At 38.0% G+C, this 14177-nt stretch overlaps 1 protein-coding gene across 11 annotated transcripts in view; it reads left to right on the top strand.

The window, feature by feature from the left end:
- Window positions 1–14177, top strand: part of MYO3B (myosin IIIB) — a 213454-nt gene that overhangs the window by 50543 nt on the left and 148734 nt on the right. For all 11 annotated transcript variants that reach the window (XR_008236070.1, XR_008236069.1, XM_052793190.1 and 8 more), the window contains one exon: window positions 1494–1639. Coding sequence is in view for 9 of the 11 variants with exons in the window: in XM_052793190.1 (XP_052649150.1) it covers window positions 1494–1639 (146 nt within the window). In the remaining 2 variants the exon portion in view is untranslated. The remainder of the gene's footprint in view (window positions 1–1493; window positions 1640–14177) is intronic.

Raw genomic sequence — 14177 nt, 5'->3', positions numbered from 1 at the left:
GAGGAAGACAGCGTTCTCAACGCTTGTCAAAACAATGATAATGATAGGAAAGGTCTTAATTTTTCTGGACTGATTTGCTCTAGAAAAAGAACCAAACTGTTAGTACATAGCAAAGGAATTAACTAATGTCCAACTTTACTGCCCCCAAAAAGCTAAAATATACATTTCAGTATTATTTTAACTAGTATGTTCAACACCCCTGGTTTCTGATAAAATAAATGATGAGTGCTGTATGATGGGCTCATGAGTCCAAGAGTAAAAGATGGACAGGTCCTGCGGGCCTGTTGGATAGCATCTCTACCTGAGACAGGAATGCCTCTGTTAGGTGCAGCTTATGGAGAAAGTAACCAAGAGGTTAAGCTGGAATCAGCAGCTTCTCCAGGAAGGGTTTTCTTACAGCAGGCTGTGAGTGGCTTTCTGCTAGCAGCTACCTTGGGTCCTGACTTGCATGTTGGCATCTCTGCAAAGCATTGTCCTAAATTAAAGCCCTAACGCAAGAACTCAGAAGTAATACAGAACTAAAAAAAAAAAAAAAAAAAAAATCTTCTAGAACATAGATACAGCCACCCTAGGACATGCTGTCAGAAGTTCTGTTTATCTTAAGTACAAATTAGTAACAATACTTAAAACAATGAGAAAAATCATGGAAGCTGATACTAGCAATATGCGGGGATCTGATAAATTTTCAAAGTAGTTGGTCTAATTGATGAGATTTGGGAAGACAAGCTTGAGTCAGGATTCCAAATCATGACAGAGTAAAAGGCAGTGAAGCCTTTGTCTCATCCCTTTGCAAAGATAAGGGCTAAATTTAAACTTTAGTTTGAATCTCACATTTAAATTCAGAATTGTTTCCAGCTTATATGACTAGTTACATTATGATTAGAATGCAAACAGTGGGTTAGCTGGAAGTGTGCATCAAGTTTGTGATGTAAAACAGTTCTGATGTCCAAGGAGAGATTCCTATTAACTTCAGTTTTTCTTAGGCGAGGTACATGGTGTGTTAATTAAGATTTTTTTAAAATTACTCAAATCTAGTAGAGACAAAGTAAAAAAAAAAAAAAAATTGGCAGAAATGACTGATGGAATATTCTTATCTAAAAAACAGCTGTGCAAATCAGCCTATCCTCATGAATAGTCATAGAGGTTAATAAAACCATCAATAGGGTTCTCTGCTATTGTAATAGGTTTCTGTAAGAAGTGTTTTCAAGAACAGAATTTAGTAGAGTGATGTTCTTTGGATAGATATTTGGAGCATCCCATAAAGCTTTAAAAAAGGAGGGAGATTGTTTTTAAAGAAAATAAACCTAAGAGAAGTTCTAATTTACTATTACATTTTTGTGGGGTTTTTCCTAATTGGGATATACAGGGAAACATACAGATTTAAAAGCCTACATAAGATTTTAGACATGACTCAAAGTACTTTCATGTCATACTAGGTTGGTGTAAATTGTACATTAGGTTAAAGCATTGTTTTCTCTGCTTTTTTCTGATAGGTCATTGCTTGTGAACAACAGTATGACTACTCGTATGATGCTCGATGTGACGTATGGTCCTTGGGAATAACAGCTATTGAACTGGGGGATGGAGACCCTCCTTTATTTGACATGCATCCAGTGAAAACCCTTTTTAAAATTCCAAGGTATGGCACTAGATGGCTGTCTTCACTCACTAGTTTGTTCAAAAGCAATCTATTCAAAGGAGAAAGAAATATTTGGTAAACATTTGTGCTTCAAATCCTAAGAATGTCTCATAGGAAAAGACATTAAAAAGCTGTAATGTTAAAGACCTTTTTTTTCAGCCTGACTTCTACAATAATTTATATTTAGAACACCTTGAAATGATAAAGACTTAGGTATTTGTTTCATTCTTACCTTAGAATATAAAATTGTATAATATCAAGGTACCTCCCTACAAAAGTACTTTTCTTAGCTACTATTGATGAAAACATTTATTTCAAAAGAGGAAGAGGCCAACATTTGTAACTGTTGAATAACATTTAAAAATGTTATTCCCCTAGTCATAGGCTTGTTTTGCTGTGGAGAAAACCACACAATTTTGACAATGCTATGAAGCAGTCTGGTAGTTTCAGCAAACTGTAGTCATAATTTATTTTTCATTTACCCAAGGATGTTAAAATGTGGAGATTTGGATTGTCATACATGGATATGAAAAAGGGATAGAAATTCCCTCTATCTATAGTCATGTAAATTAGCTGTATTATTTCATGCTGTCTGTTTTTGGTTTCGTTTTGTTTTCATGTCATTGAGTCTTCCTGAATAAGTTAAGATGAGATTGACAGTGTAAAATGGAGTTTAACAACAGAACAGTTGTAATAATAGAAGAAATATAGAAAGAATTTGTCCATCATTGATTAAACTGGCATATACTTCTCTTTTCCACATTTTGCTCATAAAGAATCGCCACTGACTGATAACGGTTTAAAACCTTCAGCAATACAAGTGTTTGACCTTTTGTTATCTGCACAGTTATCATAAGCTTTTAAAATGTCTTCTGATTGCAATTTGCATTTCTGATTAAGTCTAATTATATGCAGATGCAGTTGTGCTGAGTTCTATGTCATATACTTATCTCCTTCTACCCAGCTCAGACATGAACTGCCACCCCTCTTTCCAAAATTATTCATACTGAAGCAGTGGTTCATCTTGTTGCCTTTGCACAAGTATAAAACAGGTCCTGGCAATTAAGGCAGCAAGGGAGACTTCAGGTTACTAAAGCAATATCTATACACTTTATCAACGCTCAAAACAGTTTAAAAGGACAGAAGCCATACCAAAAGTAACAGCAAGCAATAGGAAGATACATAGAATAGGGCATGTAGAGGCTTTGATTTCTATCTGTAGTTTACCTCTTTCTCTATTTGCTGTTTCATCTCTGTATGACTTAGCAAAACAAAGGTAAAGTACCTATCTGATGAATTAAATAATGGGTACATTTACTAAATAGAATGGTAGCAATTTTTAAGTCGAGAGATTTCCCTCTGCTTTGCATTTTATGAGCTATAACGCTGCTGTTGTTAACTGTGCGTTTATATTAGATAAAGCAGACTATGATGAGTGCTGGATGGCATAAGGGCCTAGGGTATAGGAGATAGACCTTCTCTTCTGATACTTGTTTGAAGTCAATTCAGAGGGATACTAAATATGATGAAAAGGTGCATTCCCCTCTTATAGTAGTTTGACAGTTCAGAAGTAATCTTTAGAAGTGCAGTTCCTGATATCTGTGCTGCAATTCACACATTTTTAACAGCATTTTCAACATGAGCATTGAGGCTCTTCTCAGGTTGAAAGTGGTTCTTCCAAGCACTGGCTGTTGAGTGCTCAAGCAGCGGCATACAGAAACATCACAGCTCACCTTCTGAGACTGTTCAATCCAAAATCCTCTGAGTTCAGGGATCTGGCATCTTTATACTTTCTGCTTTCATGATAATATCTGTGTCTGAAGTTAGAAATGCTAATGTTAAGCCATTTGGTCATTTTTAAGTAGTTAGTATCCTTGAGTATCATCTCTGAATTTATCCAATACAAATTTTCACCTACTATACTACTAGTAACATCTAGTAGCAAAGAAGCCTACAGGGTAGCTGTATTTTATTGGAAGAACTCTCTCCTTTTATGTGCCACTTGCTAGCTTTATTTGGTAACCCTTAGCTGCCCTGTGAGAAGAGGAAAGGCACAGTCAATCCCTATTTCCTCTCTCCACATGACTTAGTGTCATTGTAAGATCCAATCAAAAGAAAAGGAACCCTGCTGGTTTTTTTGGTTTATTTTTTTTCTTTTTTCTTTTCTTTTTCATTATTGCTTCTCATTTTCTTGCCCAAGACTTTCTCTGCATCCATCATGCATTTGAGCCAAAGCTCTCAGCCTTAGTTTTTGGCTCAGTGAGACTACAGTTAGACTCTGGACTCAACAAGTTTTTTAACTGAGACTAGCATTTGTCACATCTCCAGAGGCATTTGTGCTGTGCACAGGGATCTTCATGTCTTAAAATTGCTCTGCTGATACCTGCAATCAAGCAGCTTAGGTTAGGGTGGAGTAAATGAGAGGCAGCGTATTCATGCAGCTCGAATTCTTGTCTCAGCTGAGGGGTGGTAACCACTAGCACCTGCTGCCTCCTGCTTTCTGTAGGAGGCTGCCTGCCTGACCTGTCCCTAAAGCGGGCTCTGCTCCACCCATTGTTTAAATCAAGATGTGATTCTACACATCTGGTGAGATGGAGGAAGGGCTCAGTCAGCTGACTGCCCTCAGTTTATGAATGGTGACAGCAGTGATCTCAAGTGAAGTCTCGAGCTTACGGCTCCTGAGGGATATAGTGAGGAAGAACTCACTCAGCTAGGTTTTGCTTTCACCTGGAAAATGGCCACTAGCAGGAGGTTAGCAGTTTCCGAAATTCTCTCACAACTGTAATTTGCCATTCAAACCACGTTAATAGTGAAGTACAATGGAGTTGAATACTAAGGTACACACTTCTAATTCTGGGATTCTGGAGGTAGTTTCAACACCTGGGTTGGGAAGCAATATAATCTTATATAACTCCAGCCTTGTGTATGTATTCATACTCTAATTTCTGACAGAGACATACATAATTTAATTTGTTGATAACAGCTCCTCTTTCAGCTGTGGTTTCTTGTGGTTTGATGTGAAACTGGCAAATCAGGTTTCAGATACTGTTAATTGTACTAAATGCACTAATACCAAATGGCACCAAAGTGTGTTGCACAGTTATGGTGTGACTGTGGTACCCTACAGTCAAGCTCCATTTTATCTAGAAGTGTAAAAAGCTACTGCAAATAATGAGCAATAAGTGTAATGGGCTATTGATTTACTGCATATATCTGCTTTCTGTATGTGTTCTCCCAGGATATTTTTTGTTGATTGGGCTGATTTGACTTTAGTTTGGAGAAGAAGAGGTAAAATTGGTATTCACAGTAAATGACACTTGGACATCACTCAGGCAGAGAGTTATCAGGAATTATTTCCTTGTTCCATTACATTCTTGACTACACTTAATCCATATCTTTCTATTTATACTGCCTTCTTTGTGCTAGGGTGGTCTGTTTTGTGTGCTGCTGATTTCTTTACATTAGCAGAAAACTTTGCGGTAGTTTTCAAGTTTTGTTACCAAGCACTGAATAATCTGTTCTCATGAATGTAGTTTAAAATGTTTGTAATAGCAAAATTGCCAAAGCTAGGTACAGAAAACTCTGTGTGTGTTTCCACAGAATTCTTCTGTTCTCAAGTAGGGAATAAAGTAGTTAAGTTTCTATGTCAGTTTAGTCATTGGCTTTTTTCTAGAGACAGCCAGTAATTGTGCCATTAGCCTTGGCATTGAGTTTCAACTTAGTGAGCTGTGGAGCTAGGCCTTAGTCTTAAATTAATATAATTGAAATCAGTGAGTCTTTACTTTGACTTTATAGGGTTTGAATCAACCATTGAATGAATGATTTTGTACTAACAGTCACAACAGTTACATACCCCCAAGATCTTTGGAGACGTCTTCTTGTGTAGAACTCAAGTCAAGGATTAGGCTTTTACTGTTTTCATGTGCTAATTTAAGTAGGAAAATGGGAAAAGCCAAACATCCTACACTATTTGTGTTCTCTAAACAAGAAGCAAATCAGGTATTAAATTCAGATGGTACTAGTTACAAAGCCTAAATGTTCTTGCAGTAGGGGAGAAATTACGCTTCTCTATACTTTCTATACAGCAGTTATAACCATGGAAGGGAAGGTCAGAGTGACACTGCTTTAGAAAATTAAGTATTCAGCAAAGCATACTCAAAATTTCAGTACCCAGGAAACTCTCTGGGGGAATGAAGACTTTATTCCCAAACTTAAGACTTCTGTTAAACTTACCACCTCCAACTAACACAGGTCCACGCTTGAATTATGTAACTTGAACCAGGGATGGACTAAGCTCCAGGTTGAATGGCTCGCAGATCTGCAAAGGAGCATGTCTGTGGATACATGATAGGAACCCAAGATGTTTGGGTCATATGACATTGCTGGAAGAGGAGGCTCCTTATGCCCATTTAAATCCAGATCTATCTTCGTAATTTTTATTTGAAATATTTTACATTCCCCTCTTTGGAGGACATTACTGGAAAACAACATATCTCACAATGAAACATTCCAGTTGCCATGAACATTCTCTCTATCCCATCCTAGGTATATAGCTCATTGGAAGACTGTTGAAATTAGGATCTTCCCAGTCATACTTCTCTGTGCAGGCTAGTATTTATATAGAAGTGACAGACCTTGTAGCGATAGCCCTGTGAACTCTCAAATAAGACTGGAGGCTGGTCCGTAAGGCAGAAGTTGATAATATGGAAGTTCTGATGGCACCAGGATGTTTGATTTTTGCATTCTCCATTAGTGCTCTGAGGTTCCTAGCTCTGTATTTTTGTAATTGTTTTTATTTTATAGTTTTCACATCTCTGTCCTTTCAGCATTGCTGGAAAAAGATTCAAATACTTTTGTCTCTGATCAGAATCCTGTCTGCTGAAAGTGTTTTGTTTGAAGACAGTTCTTAACAGGACATTGTAGATAACAAGGCCCCACTCATGTCTCTGTCTCTCTCTTTGTCTCCTCCATTTCCTCAACACGAGCAGTAACTGTCTTGTCTGATTGCTGTGCCTTTCTAATTAAATAACATATCTCTATACTTTCTTATTTGCAGTTCTCTTCCCCCCATCTTGTTCAGGGTAAGGATTTTATTACGAAGATTCTAGTGAAAGACCCATAAATGCTTCTGTTAGATAAATAGCATCAGTTGAAAGACTGCAAACAGATGTGTTGCTCCCTGTCGTCCATTTTTAGTGTGTTTTAAACTGTATCTACAAACTGCCTGCAGTGTGAAGTGGGTGACATACATGCACCGGTGATCTGACATTGTTGATCCTTGTCCTGAGTCAGACACACTTACACTGTTTCTCAGATCTAGAATTCTGTCTTGCAGCTACCAGAAGTCTCTGTTTGAATAGAACAGTAAAAAGGTTTCCTTTCATTGAGTCAAGCAGCATAAAACGTGATTAGAGATTGAATTTATCTCAACAAAATAGCTGATTTCCAGAGGGCAGGTGAACCCTCAGAATTCACCGAGTGTCTCAAGTCAGGCATGAAAAATACGTGATCCCACTGTGCTGCACTCCCCTGAAAACCTGACCAGTGTTTCATAGCAGGAGATGCTGGATGCTGAGCACTTGAAAACACTGTGTTTTTTAAGGTAAGTATTAACTTGGTACTTTTGATAATATGGCCTGAGCTGTGGGCCAGCTGCTTAAGCATCTTCCAGTGGTTAATCACTTCTCTTTAAGTCAGATATTTCATTAGACACTAGCCTTCTGGACCTTATATCTGTATGGTATTATGTAGATTTGGAAGAGAAAGGGATACAAGTTCATGGACTAATGCAAATTTTAAAAACCTCTTTCATTCATGAACATTTTATTATATGAATGTGTAGTGTCTTGGAAACAGTTGTGATACCACATGCATGAGACTTATTCTTAAAACTGCTAATGAGAAGGAAGCATTATCTTAGAGCAAATGTTAATGATCCGTTTTGCAATGATGCACACATTCTCCCTCATCAAAATGAATTCTTGGATCTAACTCATAAATCTCCTGAAAAGGGACCTCCAGTGCCTAGAGATAGAGATAAATCATACTGCGAAGACACTGAACCATGAAATGATTCTGTTAACATGTCATCTGTCTAGAATATATTTTCAAATCTCCAACAGAAGGGTCTAAATTATGAAGGGAAGGTGGCCTAGCAAAGTTGGTAATTTGGGAGTTGATCCTTTTAACCTCATCCATCTGCTGCTGCTACTTAGGTGTGTCTGTTTTGGCAAAATATTACAAAGTAAAAGATTCTCAAATACCATTACACCTAAGTTTTTAAAAGTAAAATAGGTCCATAAATTCTTCAAATGATGTTATCTTGTGAGAAATGTTACATCATATCAGTACTATCTCTTAAGGTAGCAGTGATTTGAAATTTTGAAAAGAAAAGTAATGGCTATGAAAAGTAGTGTGGCAAAGAGGAGATAAAGATTATATACATTGTAGTCTGGAAAGGGTGCGTATATATACTGGTGTAAAGTGAGGATTTCAGATCATGTTGCAAAGATCCTGTTTCAGGATCTGCCTCTTTACAATCCTGTTTACAGGGAGGTGGTAAATCAAGAGCAATTTTCTAGGTTACACTGACAGCTGACAATAACAGACACTGAACCAAATTCTCTTGTGTCTGTATGAGTCAAGTGTTGCTCTTCTGAAAGCAGTAGAAGGCACCTGTTTTAAAACTGATTGGTGATAAGAAATGGTTATTTAATTTTCTAACCTATGAAAACTGAGAATTAAATGAAATTTCATTAAAAATCATTATGCTTCATTAATTCATGTTAAATAGCCAGGAGTGGGATGGAGTTGATCTTGTAAGTATTCACTGAATGGTGTAGTTCTTCACCTGCATTGTACTGTGTTGAGACCTAAAGCTCCTGGGAGTGCTTATTAGTTTGAATTTAGTGATGTTTGACTGCTTCAGGAACTGCCCTGGCTCTAGCAGAAACAAACCTGGTGTCTCCACCTCCTACGCCATCACAACTTCAGCTTCCCGGTAGTTTGCAGGTAGGCAGTATAATTATCTTTGTACTTTGTGTGCAAACATACACTTCATCTTTAATGTTGGTAATGATCTCTGAAGAAGTTCTTTAAGAGTGCTCAGTTATTGTCATTTTTAAGGTACGATCATGTCAAGAGAGAGAATAGACCTCTTTCAGTTCTATAGATAGTGTGACTGTGGGCCAGTCGTATGAGGTAGAGGAGCCAAAATATTTGCACCTTCACTTGCTTTATTGTATACAGTGTGGAGCACCTGGTGTACTACAGGTAGTTTCATCAACCTGAACAGATAAGAACGGTTGTGGGGACATTATTTTTTGGAGGTAACATTTAAATATTAACATTTGCTAATGTAGCCTTTCATATTGCAGCTGGCTTTACCAACTTTTTTGTAATTTTGCCGTCTGCATTGGTACTGACATGATACTGATATATCATGTAGTGTACACTTTTACTGCTGTTGCTTGGAACAGTAAAGAAATAGAAGTATGCGCTGTAGGACAGTAAAGCCTAGAGTTGATTGGTTTTGTAGGAAAAAAAAAAAGCCAAAATAATTAATGGAATTGTAGTATTTAAAATGAAGTGTTAAAGTAATTAAAGGAACGTGCTTGATAAAGTCTTATGATGAATAATTTGACAGTAGGTATACAAGTTTCAGAGCACAGTATTGTTTATTTCTTAATAGGAATGTGAAATGCAGTTACAGCAATGTGACTAAGCTACTTCAGAAGACCAGATTCTGCCTATGGTTATAGGTGGGACATCATGATATCCATAAAAGCTATGTATACTTGTCTAAGGAATAATTTGACTCTTACACATTATTTTATTGTCTGATACATTGGACTTTCATTAGTGATCATATTTTTATAGAAAATCCCAAATACTAAAAATGTAGGGTGACACGTTACATCTAAGAGTACTGTGGAAATATCTAATGAGCAGAAATGCAAGGTCCTCGGGATCCTCCTTGCTTGGTATATGAATAGCAAAGCAATTAAAGGATAGAGTCTTATCTGTAGGTGGAAAAGAATACAGATAGGTGACTGAGGATTGGGAAGACCACTACTAGTTCTTCAGCAGGTTACAGACTTCTTATATAATCTTGAACAAGTCAAATATGATTAGATGTTCAAAATTATTTAGGTCCCTAAGCATGTTGTTAGGTAGCCAGGGGAATTTCTGAGAAGCAATTCTGTGTTTCATTTCTGTTAAAATTCTTTTAATCTCCATTCTGTGTTTGATTTTTCCAAAGAGTTCAGAATCACTGAGAGTGATTTCACAGAAAGTGAACCACTGATGTGCTTTTGAAAATGTCAGTAAGTGTGTGTGCTTGGTTGTGTCTTCTTCCACAGAATCACAGAATGGCTGAGGTTGGAAGGGACCTCTGGAGGTCACATCTTGTCCAACCCTCCTGCTCGACCTGGGTCACCTGTAGCAGGCTGCCCAGGACCATGTCCGTACAGCTTTTGAGTATCTCCAAGGAAGGAGACTCCACAACCTCTCTGGGCAACCTGTGCCAGTCCTCATTCATCCTCACAGTGAAAAACTGTTCCCAGATGTTCAGGCGGACCCTCCTGTATTTCAGTGCATGGCCATTGCTTCTTGCCCTGTCACTGGGCACCACTGAAAAGAACCTGGCTTCGCCTTCATTACACTCTCCCTTCATATATTTATATATATTGATAATATCTGTCCCTTCATATATTTATATATATTGATAATATCTGTCCTGAGCTTTCTATTCTCTGTGCTAAACAGTCCCACCTGTCTCAGCCTTTCCTCATGTGAGAGGTGCTCCAGTCGCTTAATCCATCTTAGTGATCCTTTGCTGGACTGTCTCCAATAGCTTTGTATCTCTCTGGTACTGGGGAGTCCAGAACTGGACACAGTACTCCAGGTGTGCCCTCACCAGTGCTGAGTAGAGGGGAAGGATCACCTTCCTCAACCTGCTGGCAACACCCTTCCTAATGCAGCCCAGGATACCATTAGCCTTCTTATACCGCAAGGGCGTGTTGCTGGCTCACGTTCAACTTGGTGTCCACTAGGACCCCCAGGTCCTTTTGTGTAAAGTTGCTTTCCAGCTGGTCAGCCGCCAGCATACAGTGGTGCAGGACTTTGCACTTCTCTTTGCTGAACTTCATGAGGTTCCTGTTGGCCCATTCTCCAGCCTGTCGAGGTTCCATGCCTCTGGATGGCTGCAAAACCCTCTGGTGTATCAGCCAGTCCTCCCAGGTTGGGACACGAGCAAACTTGCTGAGGGTGCACTCTGCTACATCATCCAGATCATTAATGAAGACGTTGAACGGGACTGGACCATTTTGACCCCTGGGATACACCACTAGTGATGGATGAATGTCCTGGCGTTTTGTTTGCAGAATCTGTAAAAGCATGTATTAATTTGATGGGGAAAGAGTTTTGTGCTACAAGGACAAGATATTTTAACTTTGTTACTATCACATTGTCTCACAGTTTGCAACAGTGCCAAAACACGCTGGGGCAGGGGCTCTGCCCTTATAAAGATGTATAGGAGTTATTCATTACTAACACATATCTAACAGGTATATGAACTGGTAAAAGTCAAATGCATCCTAGGGTTTGAATATCAGACTTAAATAGATTTGTGCCAGGGTTGAACTGAGTAATGAGTGGCTGGTAGTAGTATTACCTTCATTACGTCACCTTTGTCTAAAAAGCAGAAGCTGTTTGTGTCTAAGACCGTACAAAATATGTATGGATAACTAGTCTTTTAACTCTGGCAGTAGATCTAAAAATTGAAGTGTATGCAGTTAGCAGCCATATTGTAGCAAAATAGGGTCTGTTCCCTATTACCTTATGACATTTTAATATATTTGAGAAAGTGGTAAAATATTATAAATATTTTTATATACTACATAAGACAGTAGAGAATCAGTCCTAAAATTAAATAATCTTGGTGCAATTTCCCTCCTCTCTTTCTTTAGCTATTCAGTTACATGATAACTTATATACAACTACATAACTGTTTCTCATTGATTTTTGTCTTTCTATTCCTTTTTGTAAATTGTGCACAGATAGAATTTGATTTTGCAGATGCATTCTTTGTTCAGATGTATTCATAGCCTAATTTCAGCAAGTAATTCATGCTCTGTGACTTGTTGTTGAATAGTCTGTTGTAAGCATTTACTATTTCAGCTGCTGGGGAAGACTTTGCCTGCGTAGTATATTGCTGGTTTTTGATTTGTTAAGAGTCTCTCCTCCAACTGCCTTTCTCGTGAATACATGCAATTACAAATAGAAGGATATTGTTTTATATGTATATTCTTCGGTGCTTAATTTAAAACAGTTTCAGCAAACATTCCTGCCAGTATATTTGTTGCTAGAACATTCATGAGAATTACACATAGAAGAGCTAAAATGTGTGCAGCTGAACTGAATTCATTGAGAAATTCAAATGAATAATCATGAAAATAAACATGCTCAGCTCTCAGCCATTTTCTGAGCAAACAAAAAAGAATCACCTCTGATATTCTGATTTATTCTCTGTGCTGCACTCTAACCCTCTCTGAACTCTAGGTAGAAGCTGAGATGCCTGACAGTTGTTTTTAGTGACTCCATATGCAGTTCATTTCATGCATTAAATGCACATGAACTGTTTTAGTCAACCAGTTTCTAAAGTAAATTATTACTTTTCAAAATCCATTACATAAGTAATAACAGACTGCTAAGATACAGAAAGTGCCATTTTGTTTTGCTCTAGTGGAAAATTTCATGCTGACAAGGTTAAGTCCTGCAGTCTGAGAGCAGTCAAGTGGTGAAAGGCACATCCAGCAGGAGGAGAGGTGGTAGATGGACATCTACTAACTGTTGTCTCCTTTAGAAGTGAGGATCTAAAATGTGGCTTAGTTAGATTTAGGGGATAGAGCTGAGCTACAAAGTCTTGCTTTTACCATTGTAGACTAAAAATACATTTTTTAGTGTGTTTTCAAAACTGTTCCCTGTTTCTTGACAGAACTACAGTAGTTAACAGCATTGTCTGTAGTTGTCCTGAGGCAGTAATACTGTGACGGTAGCAGAGTAATCCTTACATATAGTAGTTACTGATTTTTAAGGAGATTCATGCTACAGTGCACAGTAAACTGGAGGTTGCAATGGATAAGATATAGCATGGCTGAATTTTTTTAGTGCAGCAAAATACTTGTGCTCTGCATTTAAAATGAGTTTGAAGACGGTGGGAAAATCAGTCAGTTATAAATAGTTAACAGCCAATTTTCCACCGTTCAGCCAAGAGAACAGCTTCCTTCCAGGTAGATAATTCACATGTAATATTGCTTTGCAGTAAGACATTTAGTGTTCAGATATTTTTATATGATTGATTAATATACTTTGTTATGGAAATAGATTCTTAGGATAAAAATAATTGAGATAATCTAGGAGTCAAATTGTTCAGTAAAGAAATAGGTAGCTACATTTTCAACATATAAATCTACATCATTACCAGAGGTTGCTGAGAGGCTGCTGATGCCTTATTAGATAAGGTTTAGATAGATTACCTGCAGCACTAAACAATTTACTGAGAACAGAAAATGGACTTCCAATACAGTCTAGAAATGAAACATCACAATTATTTGAGGTACTCTGTAACCTTGGAAACAATTGGGAGCAGTGACATCAGCAACAATTATGTGCAATTTTTGTCTTTAGTTTATCACCAAGGTAACCAGAGCAGGTTTCCCTGCTTGAAATTTTAAGAATGTCTTGGTTCGATATTAAGTGAGCACGCATGAAGCAGACTATTTAGGATCTGTTAAAATTGCATTCTGCTTCCCTTTTAAAATGGTCCTTCAGGATTTATATTGTGTAAACTCATGAATTTGGTTGGGGTTTTTTCCTTTTCTTTTTCTTTTTCCTTTCTCTGAAACAGCTGCAGGCAAATGAAGCCTTAGTTACTGTGTTAAATTCTCTGAATACTGGAAAGAAGGAAAATTGAATTCCTTTTGCTGGCCCCAAATACCAAGTATTACAACTGCACACAGAGGCAGCAAATTGCACTATGTTGTTTTGGGGGATGGGACTCACCCACAGTTTGAGGACACATGATGTTACCATATCTGACTTCCTTAAGGGAAGCTTTGTATTAAAGTCTAGGTTCACAAGAGGCTTGCTGTCAGTGCTGCCTGAGGAGTCCAGTGGATGAGTGGTTCCCTTAGGCTTCCTGGCTATGAACCATCCTTAGTCAGCCTACCTCAACTTGTGGTTGTGCCAGCCAAGAATGGCCTAGCATGACACCCATCTTTATGCTTAATCCAGAGAGGGGTTTTTTTTCTGCATGGGTCTCGGGGAAGGTAACGTTTGAATTAAAGCCTTGCTGCATGGTGGAAAAACCTGTAGTCCCCTTCATATTTGCTCTGTGATGGGGAAGTTATGTGGAGTTGGAGCCATAAGGCTGACAGGGAGGTTGTTCAGACCACACATTCTCTCATCTATGTGTGACTCAATTTTAGAGAGAGATACTTTACTATGAAATAGTGATAATGCTTATCCATCATTCATG

This window comes from Harpia harpyja, chromosome 7 (assembly GCF_026419915.1).
Source record: "Harpia harpyja isolate bHarHar1 chromosome 7, bHarHar1 primary haplotype, whole genome shotgun sequence".
NCBI lineage: Eukaryota > Metazoa > Chordata > Aves > Accipitriformes > Accipitridae > Harpia > Harpia harpyja.
The sequence above is the reverse complement of the archived record's forward strand: the minus strand, read 5'-3'. Positions and strand labels throughout refer to the sequence as shown.